The sequence below is a fragment of the Triticum dicoccoides genome, chromosome 3B, assembly GCF_002162155.2.
Source record: "Triticum dicoccoides isolate Atlit2015 ecotype Zavitan chromosome 3B, WEW_v2.0, whole genome shotgun sequence".
NCBI classification, from domain to species: Eukaryota; Viridiplantae; Streptophyta; class Magnoliopsida; order Poales; family Poaceae; genus Triticum; species Triticum dicoccoides.
The window spans coordinates 445,126,540-445,150,817 of record NC_041385.1 but is presented as its reverse complement, the minus strand read 5'-3'; the positions used below and the strand labels follow the sequence as shown (position 1 = coordinate 445,150,817).

Sequence of the window (24,278 nt, the reverse complement as noted above, 5' to 3'; positions counted from 1 at the left end):
CTTCTCCCATTGCAAGAAAGATCAATCTAGTAGGCCAAACCAAACTTATAATTCGAAGAGACTTGCAAAGATAACCAATCATACGTAAAAGAATTCAGAGGAGATTCATATACTTCTCATAGATAAACTTGATCATAAACCCACAATTCATCGGATCTCAACAAACACACCGCAAAAGGAGTTACATCAAATAGATCTCCAAGAAGATCGAGGAGAACTTTGTATTGAGATTCAAAGAGAGAGAAGAAGCCATCTAGCTAATAACTATGGACCCGAAGGTCTGTGGTAAACTACTCACAACTCATCGGAGAGGCCTTGGAGATGATGTAGAGGCCCTCCATGGTCGATTCCCCCTCCGGTGGAGCGCTGGCGAAGGCTCCAAGATGGGATCTCGTGGATACAGAAGGTTGTGGTGGTGGGATTAGGTTTTCGTGGTGCCCCTGGATGTTTTCAAGGTACGGTGGTATATATAGGCGAAGGAAGTACGTCGGTGGAGCAACGAGTGGCCCACGAGGGTGGGGGGCGCACCCACCCCCTTAGGGCACGCTGGGAACCCTCGTGGCCGCCTCGTTTGCAGCTTGATGTCCACTCCAAGTCTCCTGGATTGCGTTTGTTCTGAAAAGATCGCTCCCGAAGGTTTCATTCCGTTTGGACTCTGTTTGATATTCCTTTTCTTCGAAACACTGAAATAGGCAGAAAAACTGCAATTTGGGCTGGGCCTCCGGTTAGTAGGTTAGTCCCAAAAATGATATAAAAGTGTAAAGTAAAGCCCATAAACATCCAAAACGGGTAATATAATAGCATGGAACAATCAAAAATTATAGATATGTTGGAGACGTATCAAGGGTGCTCCGAGGAGAGCACAACCCGCCAGGGCGCGCTAGGAGGCCCAGGCGCGCCATGGTGCATTGTGCCCACCTCGGGCGCCCCTCGGACCGCCTCTTTGCTCTATAGATATCCCAATATTCCCAAAACCCTAGGGAAGTTCATGAAATATTCATCCAGTCGCCGCAGAGTCCAGAACCACCAGACCCAATCTAGACACCATCTTGGATGGGGTTCACCACCTCCATTGGTGCCTTTCCGATGGTGCGTGAGTAGTTCTTTGTAGATCTTCGGGTCCATAGTTAGTAGCTAGATGGCTTCCTCTCTCTTGCTGAATTCTCAATACAATGGTCTCTGGGAGATCCATATGATGTAACTCTTTTACGGTGTGTTTGTTGGGATCGATGAACTTTGAGTTTATGATCAGATCTATCTTTTTATATCCATGAAAGTTATTTGAGTTTCTTTGATCTCTTATATGCATGATCTCTTATAGCCTCGTATTTCTTCGCCGATATTTGGTTTTTTTTGCCAACTTGATCTATTTATCTTGCAATGGGAAGAGGTGCTTTGTAGTGGGTTCGATCTTACGGTGCTTGATCCCAATGACAGAAAGGGAACCGACACGTATGTATGTTGCTACTAAGGATAAAATGATGGGGTCTATCTCTACATAGATAGATGTTGTCTACATCATGTTATCGTTCTTATTGCATTACTCCATTTCTCCATGAACTTAATACACTAGATGCATGCTGGATAGCGGTCGATGTGTGGAGTAATAGTAGTAGATGCAGGCAGGAGTCGGTTTACTAATCTTGGATGTGATGCCTATGTAATGATCATTGCCTGGATATCGTCATGATTATTTGAAGTTCTGTAGTTGCCCAACAGTAATTTGTTCACCCAGCATTTGCTATTTTTCTCGAGAGAAGCCACTAGTGAAACCTACGGGCCCCGGGTCTCTTTCTCATATATTTTCCTTTGCGATCTACTTTTCCTTTGCATTATTTTTAGATCTATTAAACCAAAAATAAAAAATACATTGTTGCACTTTATTTTATTTGCGATCTATTTATTCAATCTATTACAACTTTCTCCCGTCCACGCACCAATTTTTGGCGCCGTTACCCGAAAGGGATTGACAACCCCTTTAACACGTCGGGTTGCGAGTGGTTGTTGTTTGTGTGCAGGGGTTGTTTACGTTCTGTTGCTTGGTTATCCTACTGGTTCAATAACCTTGGTTTCATATCTGAGGGAAATACCTACCGCCGTTGTGCTACATCATCCCTTCCTCTTTAGGGAAATACCGACGTAGCTTCAAGCGACATCAGTCGTACCGTAATGACAACATACGTTATTCCCTTTTGTCATCGGTATGTTACTTGCCCGAGATTCGATCGTCGGTATCTTCATACCTAGTTCAATCTTGTTACCGGCAAGTCTCTTTACTCGTTTCGTAATACATCATCCCGTAACTAACTCATTAGTCACTTTGCTTGCAAGGCTTCTTATGATGTGTATTACCGAGAGGGCCCAGAGATACCTCTCCAATACTCAGAGTGACAAATCCTAATCTCGATCTATGCCAACTCAAAAAACACCTTCGGAGATACCTGTAGAGCATCTTTATAATCACCCAGTTACGTTGTGACGTTTGATAGCACACAAGGCATTCCTCCGGTATCCGAGAGTTGCATAATCTCATAGTCGAAGGAATATGTATTTGACATGAAGAAAGCAATAGCAATAAAACTGAACAATCAATATGCTAAGCTAATAGATGGGTCATGTCCATCACATCATTCTCCTAATGATGTGATCCCGTTATCAAATGATAACTCATGTCCATGGTTAAGAAACCTTAACCATCTTTAATCAACGAGCTAGTCAAGTAGAGGCTCACCAGGGACACAGTGTTTTGTCTATGTATTCACACATGTATCAAGGTTTCCGGTCAATACAATTCTAGCATGAATAATAAACATTTATCATGATATAAGGAAATATAAAATAACAACTTTATTATTGCCTCTAGGGCATATTTCCTTTAGTCTGGGGGTCGCGAGGGGCCCACAAGGCAGGGGGCGCGCTCTCCCCCCTTGTCGCCGCCTCGTGGCTCTTCCGACTTGAACTACAAGTCTCCTCGGTGTCTTCTGGTCCAAGAAAAATCACCGTGAAGGTTTTATTCCGTTTGGTATTCGTTTTCTGCGAAGCTCAGAAACAAGGAAAAAACAGAAACTAGCATTGGGCTCTAGGTTAATAAGTTAGTCCCAAAAATAATATAAAATAGCGTATTAATGCATATAAAACATCCAAAACAGATAATATAATAGCATGGAACAATCAAAAATTATAGATACGTTGGAGACGTATCAAGCATCCCCAAGCTTAATTCCTGCTCGTTCTCGAGTAGGTAAATGATAAAAACAGAAATTTTTATGTGAATGCTACCTAACATATTTATCCATGTAATTTTCTTTATTGTGGCATGAATGTTCAGATCCATAAGATTCAAAACAAAAGTTAAATATTGACATAAAAACAATAATACTTCAAGCATACTAACAAGGCAATTATGTCTTCTCAAAATAACATGGCCAAAGAAAGTTATCCCTACAAAATCATATAGTCTGGCTATGCTCCATCTTCATCACATAAAATATTCAAATCATGCACAACCCTGATGACAAGCCAAGCAATTGTTTCATAGTTTTGGTGTTCTCAAACCTTTTCAACTTTCATGCAATACATGGGCGTGAGCCATGTACATAGCACTATAGGTGGAACAGAATATGGTGGTTGTGGAGAAGACAAAAAAAAGAAGGAGATAGTCTCACATCAACTAGGCGTATCAACGGGCTATGGAGATGCCCATCAATAGATATCAATGTGAGTGAGTAGGGATTGCCATGCAACAGATGCACTAGAGCTATAAGTTTATGAAAGCTCAAAAGAAAACTAAGTGGGTGTGCATCCAACTTGCTTGCTCATGAAGACCTAGGGCAATTTGAGGAAGCCCATCGTTGGAATATACAAGCCAAGTTCTATAATGAAAAATTCCCACTAGTATAAGAAAGTGACTACATAGGAGACTCTCTATCATGAAGATCATGGTGCTACTTTGAAGCACAAATGTGGAAAAACGATAGTAACATTTCCCCTTCTCTCTTTTCTCTCATTTTTTTGTTTGGATTCTTTGGCCTCTTTTTTTCCTCACATGGGACAATGCTCTAATAATGATGATCATCACACTTTTATTTACTTACAACTCAAGAATTACAACTCGATACTTAGAACAAAATATGATTCTATATGAATGCCTCCGACGGTGTACCGGGATGTGCAATGACTCAAGAGTGACATGTATGAAAAATTATGAAAGGTGGCTTTGCCACAAAATACGATGCCAACTACATGATCATGCAAAGCAATATGACAATGATGGAATGTGTCATAATAAATGGAACGATGGAAGTTGCATGGCAATATATCTTGGAATGGCTATGGAAATGCCATATAGGTAGGTATGGTGGCTGTTTTGAGGAAGGTAATAGATGGGTGTATGGCACCGGCAAAAGTTGTGTGGTACTAGAGAGGCTAGCAATGGTGGAAGGGTGAGAGTGCGTATAATCCATGGACTCAACATTAGTCATAAAGAACTCACATACTTATTACAAAAATCTATTAGTCATCGAAACAAAGTACTATGCGCAGGCTCCTAGGGGTATAGATTGGTAGGAAAAGACCATCACTCGTCCCCGACCGCCACTCATAAGGAAGACAATCAATAAATAAATCATGCTCCAACTTCGTTACATAACGGTTCACCATACGTGCATGCTACAGGAATCACAAACCTTAACACAAGTATTTCTCCAATTCACAATTACTTACTAGCATGACTCTAATATCACCATATATATATCTCAAAACAATCGTAAGGAATCAAACTTCTCATAGTATTCAATGCACTTTATATGAATTTTTTTATTATATCCCTCCTGGATGCCTATCATATTAGGACTAAATTTATAACCAAAGCAAATTACCATGCTGTTTAGAGAGAGTCTCAAAAGAATATAAGTGAAGCATGAGAGTTTGATAATTTCTATAAAATAAAACCACCACCGTGCTCTAAAAAGATATAAGTGAAGCACTAGAGCAAAATTGCCTACCTCAAAAGATATAAGTGAAGCACATAGAGTATTATAATAAATCACGATTCATGCGTGTCCCTCTTAAAAGGTGTGTACAGCAAGGATGATTGTGGTAAACTAAAAAGTAAAGACTCATATCATACAAAACGCTCCAAGCAAAACACATATCATGTGGTGAATAAAAGTATAGCCTCAAGTAAATTTACCGATAGACGAAGACCAAAGAGGGGATGCCTTCCGGGGCATCCCCAAGCTTAGGCTCTTAGTTGTCCTTGAATATTACCTTGGGGTGACTTGGGCATCCCCAAGCTTAGGCTCTTGCCACTCCTTATTCCATAGTCCATCAAATCTTTACCCAAAACTTGAAAACTTCACAACACAAAACTCAACAGAAAATCTCATAAGCCCCGTTTGTATAAGAAAATAAATCACCACTTTTGGTACTGTTGTGAACTCATTCTTTATTTATATTGGTGCAATATCTACTGTATTCCAACTTTTCCATGGTTCATACCCCCCGATACTACCCATAGATTCATCAAAATAAGCAAGCAACACATAGAAAACAGAATCTGTCAAAAATAGAACAGTCTGTAGAAATTTGTAACTCTCGAATACTTCTATAACTTCAAAAATCTGAAAAATTAGGAAAACCTGGGAAATTTATGTAACAATATTGTGCAAAAAGAATCAGATCAAAAACACGCTTCTGTAAACAAATAAATTTTTTTTCCTGGACGCAAAAGTTTCTGTTTTTCAGCAAGATTAAAACAACTATCATCGTAATCCATCCCAAAGGTCTTACTTGGCAAAAACACTAACTAAAACACAAAAACACATCCGAACAAAGGCTATATGAATTATTTATTTCAAAACAGGACCAAAAAGCAAGAAAATAAAATAAAATAAGGTTGCCTCCCAACAAGCGCTATTGTTTAACGCCCCTAGCTAGGCATAAAAACACATAGATCTAGGTATTGCCATAATAATAATAAGGCATATCACGTATGCTCATCTCATACTCCCTTCGTTCAGCTGAAATTTTTCTTTATGGTAAGCAAAAGTGATCAAAAGGGCTAATTTAATAGGGTTAGGACCCCTAATATCAAGTTCAGGAGGAATTGGCTCCTCCTTCGGCCCCTCGTATTGGATGATCAACTCATCATTGTAAGCACTCTTTTGGCAAAAATTCATGAGCTTGTTTTCTAGAGAGAAACCTAATCCATTGTTTTGTATAGCAAAACTATCATTAAGTTCAGAAATTCTCTCAACTAGAACATCGGTAGGAACCCTTTTTCTTAAATTTTCATTATAAGCAACATGATCGAGAGATGGTAAACGCATTATTTCTTCTTGATTATAGAGAATCCCCTCTATGGGAGGATGACCACCATCTATTTTATAATGCACAAAAATTTCACTAGCTTATTTCATGATGAATCTAAACTCATGAGCTAGAAATATGGTAGCGGCGCGTTTAACAGAAGAATGCTCAATATTAGAGAACTCTAGAAAAATCCTTTGTATGCAGGGATGCATATGAACAAATTGTCTTCCAAGTTCAATTACAAGCAAAGTTATAGCATCCGCGAGACTATTAGTTTTATGGAGAATAGATCCACCTAACGTGGGTAGCGCACCGGCATAGGTAAAGAAATCTTGAATGACTCCTTTTCCAATAATACTGCCGCTACCTATGCGAAGTTTTTTAGTGTGTAAGATAGTAGGTTCTTCATTAGGATCAATATTCGCAAAATTATACAAGTTTCCCTCATCATTACTACTATCCTTTTCAACGATAACCTCCCTAGATTCAAACACGATGCCAACAAATCGATCTAGCAAAGGAGCAAATGAAGAGCAAGCGAAAAGACGAATGGAAGAAGGGCGAAGAAAAGGCAAATCTTTTCGAAAATCATTTTAGAAGTGAGGAGAGGAAAACGAGAGGCAAATGACGAATAATGTAATGCAAGAGATGAGAGTTTATGATGGGTACTTGGTAGGCTTGATGTAGATCTTGACTTGGCGTAGATCTCCCTGACAACAGCGCTAGAAATTCTTCTTGCTACTTCTTGAGCTTGCGTTGGTTTTTCCCTTGAAGAGGAAAGGGTGATGCATCACAGTAGATATAAGTATTTCCCTCAGTTAAGAACCAAGGTATCCATCCAGTAGGAGAAGAACGCGCAAATCACCAATACCTGCACAGACAATCAAACACTTGCACCCAACGCGATAAAGGGGATGTGAATCCCTTCACGGTCACTTGCAAAGGTGAGATCTAATAGAGATAGATAAAGGAAACTAAACAAAAGATAAAATATTTTTGGATTTTTTTGTTTATAGATCTGAAAATATAAGATTGCAAAATAGTAGAACGAAAACTAATATGATGGAAAATAGACCCGGGGGCCATAGGTTTCACTAGAGGCTTCTCTCATCAAGGCAAATAATATGGTGGGTGAACAGATTACTGTCGAGCAATTGATAGAAAAGCGCAACGTTATGACGATATCCAAGGCAATGATTATGCAATATAGGCATCACGTCCGTGTCAAGTAGACCGACTCCTGCCTTCATCTACTACTATTACTGCACACATCGACCGCTATCCAACATGCATCTAGAGTATCGAGTTCATAAAGAATGGAGTAGCGCCTTAAGTAAGATAACATGATGTAGAGGAAAAAACTCATGCAATATGATGTAAACCCCATCTTTTAATCCTCGATGGAAACAATACAATACATGCCCCGCTACCCCTACTTTGTCACTAGGTGAGGACCCGCAAGATTGAACCCAAAGCTAAGTACCTGTCCATTGCAAGAAAAACCTATCTAGTTGGCAAAAACAAACCGATAATTCGAAGAGAAATACAAAGATACCAAATCATGTATAAAAGAATTCAGAGAAGATTCAAATAATATTCATCGATAAGCTGATCATAAATCCACAATTCATCGGATCTCGACAAACACACCGCAAAAGAAGATTACATCGGATAGATCTCCAAGAACATCGAGGAGAACATGGTATTGAGAATCAAAGAGAGAAAAGAAGCCATCTAGCTACTAGCTATGGAGCCGTAGGTCTGTGGTAAACTACTCACGCTTCATCGCAAGGGCAATAGAGTTGATGTAGATGCCCTGCGTGATTGAATCCCCCTCTGGCAGGATGCCGGAAAAGGCCCCAAGATGGGATCTCACGGGAACAGAAGGTTGCAGCAGTGGAAAAGTGTTTTCGTGGATGCTTCTGGTGGTTTAGGAATATATGTGAATATATAGGAGGCATAACTAGGTCAGGGGGGTCACGAGGGCCCCACAAGGCAAGGGGCGCGCCCTACCCCTGTGTCGCCGCCTCGTGGCTCTTCCAACTTGAACTCCAAGTCTCCTGGGTGTCTTCTGGTCCAAGAAAAATCATCGCAAAGGTTTTATTCCGTTTGGTATTCCTTTTCTGCGAAGCTCAAAAACAAGGAAAAACAGAAACTGGCACTGGGCTCTAGGTTAATAAGTTAGTCCCAAAAATAATATAAAATAGCATATTAATGCATATAAAACATCCAAAACAGATAATATAATAGCATGGAACAATCAAAAATTATAGATACGTCGGAGACGTATCATGTAACAAAGGTGCAGCAAGGTGGCCCGATCCTTTTTATAGCAAAGGATAAGCCTGGGCGAACTCTTATACAAAGCAAAGTACTCCCGGGGACACATGAGAATTGTTGTCAAACTAGTTTTCATCATGCTCCACGTTTGTTACTTTGATAATTTGATATGTGGGTGGACCGGTGCTTGGGTGTTGTCCTTACTTGGACATGCCTCTAACTTATGATTAACCCTTCTCACAAGCATCTGCAACTACGAAAGAAGAATTAGGATAAATCTAACCATAGCATGAAACATGTGGATCCAAACCAGCCCCTTACGAAGCAATGCATAAACTAGGGTTTAAACTTCTGTCACTATAGCAACCCATCATCTATTTGCTACTTTGCAATGCCTTCCCCAAGGCCCAAATCATGGTGAAGTGTCATGTAGTCGACGTTCACATAACACCACTAGAGGAAAGACAACATACATCTCATCAAAACATCAAACGAATACCAAATTCACATGATTACTTATAACAAGACTTCTCCCATGTCCTCAGGAACAAACGTGACTACTCACAAAGCATGTTCATTTTCAAGATCAGAGGGGTAATAAACATCATTAAGGATCTGACCATATGATCTTCCACCGAATAAACCAACTAGCATCAACTACAAGGAGTAATCAACACTACTAGCAACCCACAGGTACCAATCTGAGGTTTTGAGGCAAAGATTGAATACAAGATAGGAACTAGGGTTTGAGAGGAGATGGTGCTGGTGAATATTTTGATGAAGATTGAACCTCCCACGATGAGAAGATCGTTGGTGATGATGATGGCTTCAATTTTGCCCCTCCCGGAGGGAAGTTTCCCCAGTAGAATCGCTCCGCCGGAGCCCTAAATTGCTTCTACATAGGTTCCGCCTCGAGACGGCGGCGCTTCGTCCCGAAAGCTTCCTTCTGATTTTTTTCTAGGTCAAAACCTTTCATATAGCATAAGATGGACATCAAGGGCGGGCCAGGGGGACCACAAGCTCGGGAGGCACGCTCTGGGGGGGGGGGGGTAGGGCGCGCCCCCAGGCTTGTGGCCACCTGGTGGGTCCCCTTCTGTTGTTTCTTCGCCCAATACTTTGTATATATTCCAAAAGAATTCTCGTAAAGTTTCAGGACATTTGGAGTTGTGCAGAATAGGTATCTCAGATTTGCTCCTTTCTGGTCCAGAATTCCAGCTGCCGGCATTCCCCCTCTTCATGTAAATCTTGTAAAATAAGAGAGAAAAGACATAAGAATTGTATCTTAAAGTGAAATAATAGTCCATAATGCAATAAATATGAACATAAAAACATGATGCAAAATGGACGTATCAACTCCCCTAGCTTAGACCTTGCTTGTCCTCAAGCGAAAGCTGATTTGATAATCATAACCACATGTTTAGAGATAGAGGTGTCGATAAAATAAAATACGGACATGAGGGCATCATGATCATCTTTTAGAACAACAATATATTTTCATATAACTTCTTATGCCAAAGTGATAATTCATTCACAAAGTAAAGTATAGAACAAAAACTTTATTGAAAACTAACAAACATGATCTCAGTCATTGAAGCAATTGCAATTTATCATAACATCAGAAAGAGTGAATGTAAGAGCTTTTAATTAGCAAGTTCACATACTCAACCATCATTTAATCTTTCATAATTGCTAACACTCATGCGATACCTATGAGATCAAAGCCTCAATCAGACACATAGGAAGATAGGGGCTTATATTTTTGCCTCCCAACCATTTACCTCAAGGGTAATGTCAACAATAGTAATTTATGATCACCTACATCTGAGTGGATATGTGTGTCTGGATCTTTCCCCAACACCTAGTGCTTGCCAAAAAGAGAAAATATAAAAGGAAGGCTGATAGTCACCATGACTCTTGCATAAGGGCAGAAAGTGAAAATAAAAGATAGACCCTTCGCAGAGGGAAGCAGAGGTTGTCATGCGCTTTTTAGTTGGATGCAAGAAATCTTAATGCAATGGAACGTCACTTTATATTGTCGCTTGTGATAGAGAACTTTGTTATGCAGTCCGTCGCTTTTATTTCTGCCCCATCACAAGTTCGTATAAAGTTTATTTTCCTCACACTAAAAAGTCATACATATTTAGAGAGCAATTTTTATTGCTTGCACCGATGACAACTTACTTGAAGGATCTTACTCAATCCATAGGTAGATATAGTGGACTCTCATGGCAAAACTGGGTTAAGGGTTTTGGATGCACAAGTAGTATCTCTACTTTGTGCGAAATTTTTGGCTAGCATAGGATGAGAAGCAAGCTCAACATGTTGGAGGATCCATGACAATATAACTTTTATTCGGATATAAGGGAACACAACACATTATGTTGTCTTCCTTGTCCAACTCAACTTATTAGCATATAATATTTTAATGAGTGCTCACAATCATAAAAGATGTCCAAGATAGTGTATTTATATGTGAAACCTCTCTTTCTTTATTACTTCCTATTAATTGCAACAATGACCAATACCATGTTTGTCAACCCTCAATAAATTTCATGTGACATACTTATTATATGTGAAGTGATAACTCGCCATAAGATTATTATATAATATTTTATGTCTTTTATTCCTTTTCTTTTCAAAGATCAAAGCAAAAAAGCAAAACCCTTAACTCAAAACCAATATGTATTATATAACTCTTGCACTCAATTACATAGATAGAACATGAAGCAAAACTCAAAGACTAGATCATACTAAAACTTTTATTCTACTAGATCAAGATTTAACCAAAATGATCGAACTAAGGTAAACGATAAAGATAAAAATGTGATGGTGATACGATACCGGGGCACCTCCCCCAAGCTTGGCATAAGCCAAGGGGAGTGCCCATACCCATGTACTCAAGTCTCCTTCTTCGAGGTGGTGGTGCGATATTCTTTGCAATGATGCCCCTCAAGATGCGATTTTCCTCCTCAAGCTTATTGATTTGCTGTTTGAGATCCATAATCTCCTTATGTAGATTCCCGGTGACTGTTAAAGCATGACCTCCCACACCACCTCTTTGCCTTATAAATACCCAAATATTCCAAAAACCCTAGGGGAGTCGACAAAAACAATTCCAGCCGCCACAAGTTCCAGAACCACGAGATCCAATCTAGATACCATCACAGAGGGGTTCATCATCCTCATTGGTGCCTCTCTGTTGATGCGTGAGTAGTTCATCATAGACCTATGGGTCCGTAGGCAGTAGCTAGATGGCTTCCTCTCTCTCTTTTGATTCTCAATACAATGGTCTCTTCGAGATCTGTTTGATATAAATCTTTTTGCGGTGTGTTTGTTAGGATCCGATGAACTTTGAGTTTCTTTTGATCTCTTATATGCACGATTATTTATAGCCTCATATTTCTTCTTCGAATCTTTGGTTTAGTTAGGTCAACCAGATCGATTTGTCTTGCCATGGGAAGAGGTGCTTTGTGATGGGTTCGATCGTGCAGTGTTCTTTCCCAGTGACAGAAGGGGCAGCAAGACACCATGTATCGTTGCTATTAAGGATAACAAGATGGGGGCTATTCCTACATGAATAGATCACGTCTACATCATGTCATCGTTCTTATTGCATTACTCCATTTTTTCATGAACTTAATACACTAGATGCATGCTGGATAGCGGTCGATGTGTGGAGTAATAGTAGTAGATGCAAGCAGGAGTCGGTCTACTAATCTGGGATGTGATGCCTATATATTGATCATTGCCTTGGATATCGTCACAATTATTCGATCTTCTATCAATTGCCCAACAATAATTTGTTTACCCACCGGGTGCTATTTCTTGAGAGAAGCCACTAGTGAAATCTACGGCACCCGATTCTATTCTTTATCATATTTGCTTTGAGATATATTTTTATTCGCTTTTGTTTTCAGATCTATTATTCCAAAAACCCAAAAATACCTTGCCGCACTTTTTATCCAATCTACCACAAATTTATCTATCTTTTTTACCGTTGAGGGATTGACAACCCCTTTTACGCGTAGGATTGCAAGTATTTGTTCTTTGTGTGCAGGTACCGTATACATAGTGTTGCTTGGTTCTCCTACTGGATTGATATGTTGGTTTCATAACTCAGGAAATACCTACCGTAGCTGTGCTGCATTATCCCGTCCTCTTTGGGGAAATACCGACGTAGTTCAAGCGACATCACACGATAGTGGGCGGGTGCTTTTGAAGACCAGAAACCCCACACGCCTGGGAGGGACGCCGTCAGGGAGTGAGGCAGCTATGAGCTAACCTAGGTCGATTCGCTCACCCCTAGAGCCTCGGGATTCACAGCTCTCAAACACGAAGAACAACAAAGAACGAGAGAGAAAAACGATGGAGGGACAAAATGTAGATGAAAAAGTAGTATATTGATTTGCTCGATTGTGTGTTGTTTCAATTGGCCGTTATGTATCATCTATTTATGAGGCGGCTGGACTTCCCGTACAAGAAAACGACTCCAAATCCCATCCAAATCTTTTCAAAATTAACCGAACTCGGATTTAGGTAAGTCTGAGACAACAGTTCAGTTTTTGTGTCTTACAGGCCACAAACGACATTAGATGAAGATGAGCCCGAAAGCAAATTTAATGGTTTTGACGAGACGCACAACTTTCATGTCGAACGTTTTTTCATTAGAGGCCATCTTAAATACTTACGAGACTATCTTTTACTTATAGGCGGACTCGGTCATGCAGTTTTCTTGGCTGTCCGAGTCTTGTAGCAACCTTGCAGGCCGTATACTATCTCAGATGATGATGACTCCAAAAGCAATGTTGACCGTTTCGACAATACGCACAACTTTTGTGCAGAACACCTTTTCATCCGAGGCATCTAGATACTATTTTCAGCCCATCTTCAGCTTCTAGTCGAATTAGCCTTAACAGTTTCCACTTGGCCGACAAGGTTTTCACGCCGGCAAGGTTTTCACTCGCATGGCAAAGATTTCATGTCGGCAAGCCTTCACGTCGACAAGCTTTTCACTCGACCGGCAAGCTTTCAGGCCGGCAAGCTTTTCACACCGGCAAGCTTTCACGCCGACAAACTTTTTACGCCGGCAAGCTTTCCACGCCGGCAAGATTTTCACTCGGCTAGCAAGCTTTTCTCCGGCAAGCTTCATTCAGCCAGCAAAGGCCGAATAACTCACGCGACCCATCAGTCACCACCTAGGTGGGTGTCTGGTCCCATGCGTCACTTTTTCACTCAGGACCGGTTCGCAGAGTGTTGCCTCTAACTTTCACATACAAACTCAGATTGGGATGATTTTATTATACCAAAATCAACCGATTCGACGAGATGAAGACAAATTATGTTGATAAATTTTTCATATGCGGCAGTCTTGGGGGTGTAATCCAAACAGTGATCTAAACATAAAATTTTAGAGCTTTGAACACAATTTCAGCTCCTAAGATAAGGTCGGATGGTGATGACCCAAACATCAAAGTTGCTCAATTTGATGATATGAAACATTTTCATGTTGAAACCCTTTTTCATTTGACGCCATCTTAATTGCGTTCTGTACCATGCTAAAATTTGGTGTCAACACATGGTTAGTTGAACCAGACAACCACTGAATGCATGGGTAAAAACTAGAACCAATGGTCTGACCAATTTGGTACATGGGCAAGTAACTTTTTTTATTAGGGAATGGGCAAAGCTTTTTTCAACTATGTTGATTTTTTTGAGACAATTTTGAATTGTTATGATATTTTTCAGGGGAATTTTGAACTGTGATGATGGAAGAGGAAAATGATAATGATGAACATGGGCTGGTTGTTGCTGGTTTGCGGACTAGGCTGGCCCGAGCGATAAGGAAGTCCATTTCTGTAGGTTGTTGGGCCGCGTCCATTTACGAACACCTATAAGATGCAGAAGAAAGAGTCTGGGATCTGCAAAACCTAACCTTAGGTCCTTTCAGCCGCCAGCACCCCTCCCCCGCCCCCGCCCCCGCCCCTCCCCCCTACCCGGAGCAGACGAAACCTTGTGCCGAGATTTGCTGATCTCCGTCAGGTTCATTTGAGGTACGATTACGCGTTTCCTTCTAGAGAAAATTAGTAGTAATTTTTAGCAGAGTGGAAAAAGGTCTGATTTTTATGTTGGGCCGGGAGACAGACGAGGCAATGGGATGATGAACCGTCGGCAGTTTCTGAATCTGGTTGTTTGGAGCTGGAGCGACCGCCTTTACTCGCTGCGCCGCATCGACCCCTCCAAGAATCTCTTCTACGAGTCAACACAGCAAGCTCAGAAAGCCGCCTCTGCAGAGAAAAGAAAGAAATTTGACAAGACATTTCGGAGCCTGCCTGACCCCATCGCCAGCTTCGATCCGTCCCCCACCGGCGTCGTCAACAGCGGCCTCGAGTGGTTCGAGCTGTTCGCCCCCCGCAGCAGCGAGAGCAGGATCGTGAACTCCAATAAGGCCGGCGAGATAACCATGTTCGACGCCGACAAGCGCCTCATCCTCGCCTTGCCAAATCTATACCAGCCTAAGGGGCACGACGCGGTTGTTATCTCGGTCACCCACCCTAGCGCCGACGAGGACTCCCTCTACATCATGGACAGGCACCCTGGCCGTGCCGTCACTCGACCTCGTTTACCTGCTGGTTCCGACCACCCTCGTTCCTGCTTCGAAGTCCTCGAGTACAAGCGCAGTAATTTGACAGACAGCCATAAGGGCTGGCATTGGCGCCTTCTTCCACCGCCTCCGTTTGTCCACCTACCTGGGTTCCAGCCCTCCTCCCTTGTTACCTCCTACACCACCATGGACACTGTAGACGGCTTCTCTTCCATTTGTATATCATCTGACAAGGGTTTCGGCACCTATTGCTTTGATACAGCATGCCTTGACCCCAGCCGTTCTTTAGGATGGCGAAACTTGGACGAATGGAGGCACGTTGGGGACTGGGCTCTGCCGTTTGAAGGCAGAGCAGAGTTTGTCCGCGAGTTCGACATATGGTTGGGCTTCAAGGCCGCGACTCTACCCTGCAGGCTCAACCACCTGTGTGCTGTGGACCTCTCTGCCATGGACCATGGCCGAGAACCCATTGTGCAGCACGTCTGGGAACATCTTGCCCTGCCCGAGGAAAAGCAACCGGCGCGGCTGTGTCCTATGCATCAGAGGCTGGTGAACCTCGGGAGTGGCAGGTTTTGCATCGCCAAGGTTTTTAATGACCTTGAAGATGGCACTTATTTTGCTGTGCTCACTGGTGTAGAGTTGCTCCGCAACGAACAAGACCAGAGTCTCCAGATTCTCAAGCACAAGTGTGTGCGTTACATTTCCAATACTGAAAGGATAAGATGGGTGCTTTGAGCAATCGTAACAATTTGGTATATGCTCCTTCGTTTCTCCTCTCCTGCATGCAGTAGATTCATGTATTGGTACTGTTTTCTTCAGTTTGTAAGACATCTACTATTGCATTGTAGCAGCAGGAAGATGATTGAATAATTAAGTTTGGTTTATGTATTTGTCGTTTACAAGCTTATTATCATGTTGGCTAGGCATAAACCAAAGTTACTCTCCAAACCCTTGAGCAAGAACTTTTTTTTTCTGCACTAGCTCAATGAAGGGATTCAAACGTTGAAAAGTTAGAGCAACACTGGAAATAGATAGATAGATCTTATAGGGGTAAAATATGTCTCTTTTACATATACTAGTAGAACGCCCGTGCGTTGCTACGGGCTATAATGCATACATAAATGAATCAAACAAATGATTATGGTCACCTCTAAGGTCGAAGCTTATTTCTCCCTCATACATTATGGCGTGTTTGAGGCTCCTCGAAATTCAACCATCTAGACAGTCGGAGATCCCCCAATCCAGATCATATGTGGGGAGAAATGTGATTGTCCGGACTATGGGCCATGCTATATATCTCCAATACGTAGGCCGAACACAAAAACCTATCCCATGACACACCCTTCTCCTTTTTCTGTCGGACCCTATCTTTCCCGCACGGCTTCCGGCTGCAGCGGGATATTTCTCGCTAGTTGGAGCCCTTTCTTTTAGAAACGGGTGACGCCCACCTCACCTTTGTTGTGTGTTGCCCGTGCATTGCTAAAGGGGCATATATATTCTAGTATTCAACATTAATTTTGTCTAATATATATATTTTAGGGACAACTACATTTGAGCCCTTAGTTGTGTCACACCTGTTTGATTTGCCCCAAAATTCAAAAAACCCTCGTTTCTGTCCAGCTTGTTCCATCCTCTTATACTTTTGCCCTTTCACCGTTTGACCGAAACTTTGAAAATTTCATAACGAATTCATACTAACTCCAACAAATACAAATAAGATATCAAAATGTTCAGAACAACATCACCTATATGTGCATGTCATTTGCATTCATGAAAAAAGTGTTCAAAAGCCCCCATCTTAGTTTGACCTCATATGATCTCAGCATGAATAGTTAAATTTAGAAAATGATAAAAAAATAAAAAAATCTGAATTTTTTTGTGGCAAACATTGACTAATAATTAAATAAACTAAATTCCTGACTTTGCAACAGGCTTCTACTGAAAATCTTACAAAGAATTGAGTGTTTGGGAGTTGTTCTAGGTACCTTGTGCTTGATTAAGGGTAGTGGTTGGTCGGCGGATGCAACAGCCTTTGGCCGTCCATGTGTTGTCAGCTGTAGTTCGTAGATCCGTCATGTGTACCCTGTGCCTCATCCGTTAATCGTCAAAGATGAGAAGCTCGATTCCTTTATGAACCCCGTACAACTACTTGTATTACCTGATGCACATGCAGACAATAGCTCCTAGTTAGCACTGAATAAAATTGTTTGCATCAGGGATTCACCAAGTAGTTTGTTTCCCGGCGAGCGACACACAAGTACATCAGGTAGATGGATTATAGAGGTTAAAAGTGCATCGATGTGTTCTTGGGAAAGGGAAAAGAAGAGGGCTGCTATACCTTGGCAAGTGGGAGGCGAGATGATCCATACCGGCGAGGCGCACCATGTTCTTGAGTCCGAATAGGCACGGCGGTTTGGCTCCATCGTGGAGGCGGCTTGGACACGCCAGTGTAGGAGTCCTTGATGGCCTGGAGCTCCATCTCCCACGACGTCTCGGTACGATCGCTAGCGTCACTGCCGCTGGTGGGACGGCGTCGTGGGCGGAGTATGTAAGTGCAGCGGCAACCGGTGTTTTGGCTAGGGAGATTTTGATCCCGTTCAATCGCTAGGTAGGACGTGCGCATGGATTGCTGGCAGAACATTGCATCAGGGGCCTTGAATAGGATGGCCGACCGTGGAGGAAAAATTGGATGACAGATCATAGGGTGTTGATTTTTCTGTGTACGTTAATCTGGCCGGCCTTTGGGGTAATTTAAGTTTGTTTAAGAGGAAGCGCTAGGAATTTGATTCCTTGTACGATGGATTTCATGTCGATACGTGTGATGGGCTTGTAAACGTGGCTTGGGCATTAGTATGTTCCTTAATCAGGGGCACAGTTACAAATGTTGACGCATCCAACATTTTAGGAAACTGATCCCTGATTTCTAGTAGGATATAATAAATCCTATAAATCACGTTTTATTTCTAGTAACAAATCGCTCCTCGGTTGTTTCAATGGAAGCATTATCTCTGGTAACAAATCGCTCCCCGGTTGTTTCAAAGGAAGCATTTTTCATGCGATAGAAATCAGGAAGCATCAAATAGGTTCTCAAATACGTATTGAAAATATGCAGATGCCACTAATAATATTACCATAAGCTGTTAACAAATTCCATGTGGCGATCCTTCCATGTGGCATTTAGTTGCTTCATTGCCCTTTCATTGATGCTTTGATATGAAAAACACAAAATGACACATGCTTCCTTACATGTTTAATAAAGCTTCATGGCTCACCATTTGATGCTTCGGAACAAAAATGGTAACCGAAACTCTGTTCAATGGTGTAGAAGCATCTCGATTTGGTGGAAGTTGCATCATACATTACAGAAGCATTTTTCTTATGTGTAGGAAGAAAAATAGAGCAATGTTGGATACACCATTGATAGGTAATTGAATTGCAGGTAGAAAGTATACCAATAATTTTACATATACATTTTGACCGAAGAAAATTATGCTTCCAAAAGGGTGGAAATTTGTTTCCAACAACAATCACTTGTACTTCCAATGTGAACAAAATCTGAATCACGTGTGGCTACTACACATATGGTATCCTTCAACCCGGCCAAATGCAAGACCGCTGGAGCACAGCCGACGTAGCACGCATGAGAGCATCGCTACCACGCAGCCACATTGAAAAGGGACCTCATGAGTCTATAGCATGCAGCCCCAATTACAGGCTTCAACGAGCAGAGCACGACCATACCACTTCAAGCAGCAACTACAAAATGTCTGACGACGAGTAGCAGAGGAAACGAAGGTCTGCACACCGGCGAAATTACAGTGCCACACCGGCCAGATTGGGGATGCAGCGCGACGAACGGATCACAAGGAGCGTTGTGGGGGCATGAAGCACACATGCACATGCTTAGCCATCAAGGCGACATGGTGTGTGCGTTCTTGCCGGAGGACTTGCTGGTCGAATGTAGATGCGGTGGTGCGATAAGAGCGAGGTTGAAGCGAGGAGGATCCAGATGGCAGGTGTGGCAGAGAGGGTGGCGAGGTAGTTGATTAGGGTTTGATGGTGGATGTGAGGATGATTCGGAGGGGTTATATAGTACAGCCAGGCGTTGTTGGATGCATGGCTCCAAAACGATTGGTGAGATGCTGGTCTGACGAAAGCCATGTATTAGACGTCTCACAGGAATAGTTTTCCTTTATATTTATAGCCTTACCATACCTGGATTGATTTATTGCCATATAATTACCATATTCGAAATTTCCTGAGTTATGACCTTACCATACCTGGATGGATTTATTACTATAATAATCATATTTGAGATTTCTGAGTTTATAGCCTTACCATACGTGGATTAATTGTGATTGATTACCATAAATACATTAGGTGTTGCTGGTTAGACGAGAAAAGAGGAAAACCGATGAGAGGGTGGTGGTGGGAGGTGGGACGAAGAAAAACCAGACGAAAAAAAGCCAGACGAAAATAAATCGTGGAGACTATTCATCAACTCAGATTTCCTTCTCTTTCGCTGAACTCGGGAAATCCTTCCTGCATGTGACGCACGGCCTTAACTGCCCTGCAATCTCCACGATTATCTTCCCTACATACACATGATTGTTTCCTTCTCATTTGTTAACAGATTGGCTAGCACCATTATATATCGGGAGCAAGAAAATCGCCCGAGATATCGCTCCGTTTTATTGAATTGATTGTGTCTAGTTACCTTAAGTTAATTGATTGCGTTTGGAAAGAATTGATTGTCATGCATGATTGCGTTTGGAAAGAATTGATTGTCATGCATGAATCGGGGACGTAAGGGGGGAAACGGAACCTGACTGCGTGCGGTGAATGGGGTGGGGTAGGGGTGGGGATGGTGTGATGAAAAAAACCGGTTGAAAAAAAAACATGGTAGGTGGGACGAAAAAAACCCTGGAAGTGAGACTACCAACTGCTCCATTAGGAGTAGAGATAACCTGTTGCGCTATTTGGCGCAAGGTCGCAATTCAAACCCAAATTTATTTGTGTAATAGTGTTTATCAATGTGGCAATAATTTGGACCCTTTCTAATGCTTGATACTGGGTCTCACATACATAGCCTAAGTATATACTCACATGCATGTTCCCAAGTACTCCCTCTGTAAACAAAAGGAGTATATATATCTAATAACAAAGAGGCATGGTCGTCAATTAAACCAAAGTTAATAGTGCAGTCAAGTGAGCATGTTGTTTTTTCCTTGAAATAGAAGACCGTGTAATCTTCTCCATGGTCTTTGGTTTTCATTTTTCAGCTTATGTATATGACGTTTTGGTTGACCTGCACTACAACTGATAGTTTGATCAGAAAACGAATTGGTGGTTAGCTCGTACTGCTCCAATAGACCTGGATCATCATCTAAATTAAAATGCACCTAAAGGAAGGTGTATCACAGTCCATTCTCGTTCATAGTATTCTCTGATGATTTCTCTAGATGTTGCAGTACAGATCTTTGGTCACATATGTCAACTACAAAGCTGTTATATGCCATGGACCACATGGTACGTTTAACAAACTAGCTTCAGAAGATTGGATGAATTGACCAATTATGGGCAGTTACTTGCTCGTAATAAGTTAATAAGACAGATACTAAGAAACCATCTATTGATTAGTTTATGAAATCAGATGAACATAAAACAAAACGATGATAAAGAAATTACTTGTTCCACTCCAGTTGATTCATTCGTTAATAGATTTTGTTCTGCAGAAAGACCAAAATTAAAAACAATTGAAAGCTTTGATTACTAGTATGACATGCTATGCCAAAACATCATATAATCAGTACTATCGAGCAGAGCAAAATAACCTGGGCCAAAATCAATGATCGATAAGCTGCAACAACATTTATCTCCAGTCCCAAATTAGAAGCAAGGTCCATTATTTCATTTTGTGCTTTAGGTAGATCAACTAAAAGAGAGGCTAGACACTTGCAATATCTAAGTGAGAAAACAAGAAAATGAAGTAAAGAAAATTACAGTCAGCACTATTATCTTGCGCTCATGTTACTTGCTATTAAAAGTTCTCTATCCAAGGCCAAGAGTAGAAGCTCCAACAGACACTCCTTGACTGTATATTGACACATTAGAAAAAGGCACATTAAAATTCTAATAAGCAGTAATATAAGAAATGCAATAAAAAAAGTAAATATATACTCTCTACCGAGAGAAGGCCAAAATATGTTATACGTGATAAATATCAGAGAAGTCTATCCTTGACACGTAGAAGGAATATATACAATCTCTACAATCTAATATGCGCGATAAGTTCTCAATAAACTTGCAACCACAGTTGCAGTTCACAAGATAACATGTATCATACATGTATCATCTGCTTTGATCAGCAATGCAACTTTACCTGCTAGGCACATCTTGTAAAAAAAAGAACATTGACATGATGAACGAATGACATGTGCTTTATTTCACTCATATCTACGAAACATGACAAACAAAAGGGTCTGCAAATTGAAACTTTGCAAAGTGAAACCACAAATTTTTTTTAGCTTACAACCGGGATTGTACTTGTCCTTCAAGTGCCTAGATTTTATGTGGGCAATGATTCCATCAACCACCCGTATGACACAAGTTGATTGGATAATGGGTGAGGAATTAGAATATCAATGAGATCTCTTCTTTCAAAGACTACACACATATCTATTGGTGTCATACCACCCTTTTATGTATGAAGAAGAACAAGATCAACAGAATGCATAGTAGGTTAAGGCAAGTTAGCATGTTAGAAACAACATATGTGCCAAGGATAATATCCATGAAGGAAAGCAAGTAGCAAGAATCAAGGACCTAAATACTTTGCTGGAATGTTGGCATTTGCACTGACACATTTAGATAAAGTCTTTGCTGGTAGTTCAGATCAACACCTGCTTGTTGATTACAATTAAGTTCAGAAATCCAGTGAAGCAATCCAAACTCAATTCCCTATAGCAGACATGATCCAGAAGAGGATGAATTAATTATCATAACTTGACAAGTAGCTTCATAAATTCCAAAGGATTTGTGCGAAGAACTGTGCAGTTAGGGGTGTAGCGAAATATGCACAAATCCTATGGATGTAGCAAAACTTGACAAGTAACTCTAATTTTACTAATAGCAACACAAACAAAATCAGCACGAAGAACCGTGGAGTTATGGGTGTATCGAAATCTGCACAAATCCTATGCGACTACAAGTACTTAGGGAACAAAGTGACTTTGCAAGAAGAAGCAGAACATAATTCTACAGATATAACATATATTACTATAGTGCTGCTCTTGCACCATGCTTTAATAAAATCAAAATGATGGCAGACCTCCGTTATATGTCCAATCAACCAAGAATTACCCAATCTTCACAAGAGGTAGATCCTACATGCCTAAACTTGAAACCATTGACTGACTAGAATTCTCATGATCAAAACTAAAAAAAACGAGAGAGGAGTGAGCCGCTGCCCCGCAAACTTACCTCGGGGGGAGATATTAGAACAAGTGAAATTGTAATGGAAAAGAAAAGGATAAAACAAGAACAAAGTCAGTCATGAAAAGAGCATCAAGAATTGTAGAACATCATGGAAGAAGAGACTTTCCTGCAAAAAAAAGACTCACCAAGGTACATTTCCTTCCCACAATCCCTGCATGTCAAAGGAACACAAATAAGAGAGGAAAATATGGGGAGAGGAGGAGAATGAGCAAGAGGGGATCTAGAGGTAGGAGGAGAAACCAACCATGGGTCTCGTCAGCTCGACTCGGTCGTCGAGTTCATTTGACGTCCAACGTACGGCCGAGCGTCTGCCGCTCCTTGCACCCCACAACGGCCTACAAGGATTCTTTTGCACAATATTACTTCACAAACATGGATATTGGGGAACGTAGCATGCATTTTCAAATTTTTTCCTACGATCGCGCAAGATCTATCCAGGAGATGCATAACAACGAGAGGGGGAGAGTGTGTCCACGTACCCTCGTAGACTGAAAGCGGAAGCGTTAGCTTAACGCGGTTGATGTAGTCAAACTTCTTCGCGGTCCAACCGTTCAAGCACCGAACATACGACACCTCCGAGTTCTGCACACGTTCAGCTCGATGACATCCCTCGAACTCTTGATCTAGCAAAGTGTCGAGAGAGAGTTTCATCAGCACGACGGCGTGGTGATGTGATCCGCGTAGGGCTTCGCCTAAGCACTATGACAATATGACCGGAGGAGTAAACTGTGGAGGGGGGCACCGCACACGGCTAAGAGAACAATTGGTGTGCTTTGGGGGCCCCCCGGCCCCCGTATATAAAGGAGGAGAGGGGAGGAGACCGGCCCTACACTACCTCAGGATACTGCTAATGCAACACTACGATCAGAGACCCTTTGCCGAAACTGTGTGCGATGCAATAATCGCAAACCGTGGTGTAAAAACCCGTCAAAAAAGGTGCAAAATGTTTGCAATGGTGGAGCCATCAAACACGGTTCAGATTTTAGTTGTGTGTGCGATGCATGGCACACGATTAATCCATTCAAACTGTTTGCGATGAGGTAGAACAACAGAAACTGGCAGCCATATCAATGTGTGTGCGATGTAGGACACACGTTTAATCCATTCGAACTGTTTGCGATGAGGTAGAACAACAGAAACAGGCAGCCATATCAATGTGTGTGCGATATACGACATACGTTTCACTCGGACGAACTGTTTTCAATTAGGCAACACAACATAAACGGTTCAACTTAACAAGATGTGTGTGATATGCGGCATACAGTTCACATGGATGGACTGTTTGCGATGAGCCAAAAGAACACAAACGAGTCGTGTAAACAAGATGTGTGTGATACGTGGCAAACAACCGACTCGGATGAACTGTTTGCGATGAGAAATTACAACACATACGGTCAATACAGTTAGTTCGTGTGCGATTCTGTCTGTACAAAAAACTTTGAAAAATGCAAACTAGTTGCTTGCGGTGGCTAGGAGTATCGCACACGATGCGTCTGCGAGTACTCGTGCGCGATGATTAGTATGTTACACATACGTTTCCTTATGTTAACATGTGTGTGAATTTGCAATATGGACACTTAATATGCAA

The 24,278-nt window shown here is 41.5% G+C and overlaps 1 protein-coding gene across 1 annotated transcript; it reads left to right on the top strand.

The window, feature by feature from the left end:
* Positions 1–14,556: 14,556 nt before the first annotated feature.
* Positions 14,557–16,098, top strand: LOC119276441. The gene is made up of 2 exons (XM_037557492.1): positions 14,557–14,642; positions 14,734–16,098. Exon 2 carries the CDS (start codon positions 14,747–14,749, stop codon positions 15,926–15,928), a length of 1,182 nt encoding a protein of 393 aa, XP_037413389.1. The 5' UTR covers positions 14,557–14,642; positions 14,734–14,746; the 3' UTR covers positions 15,929–16,098.
* The last annotated feature ends 8,180 nt before the right edge of the window (positions 16,099–24,278 follow it).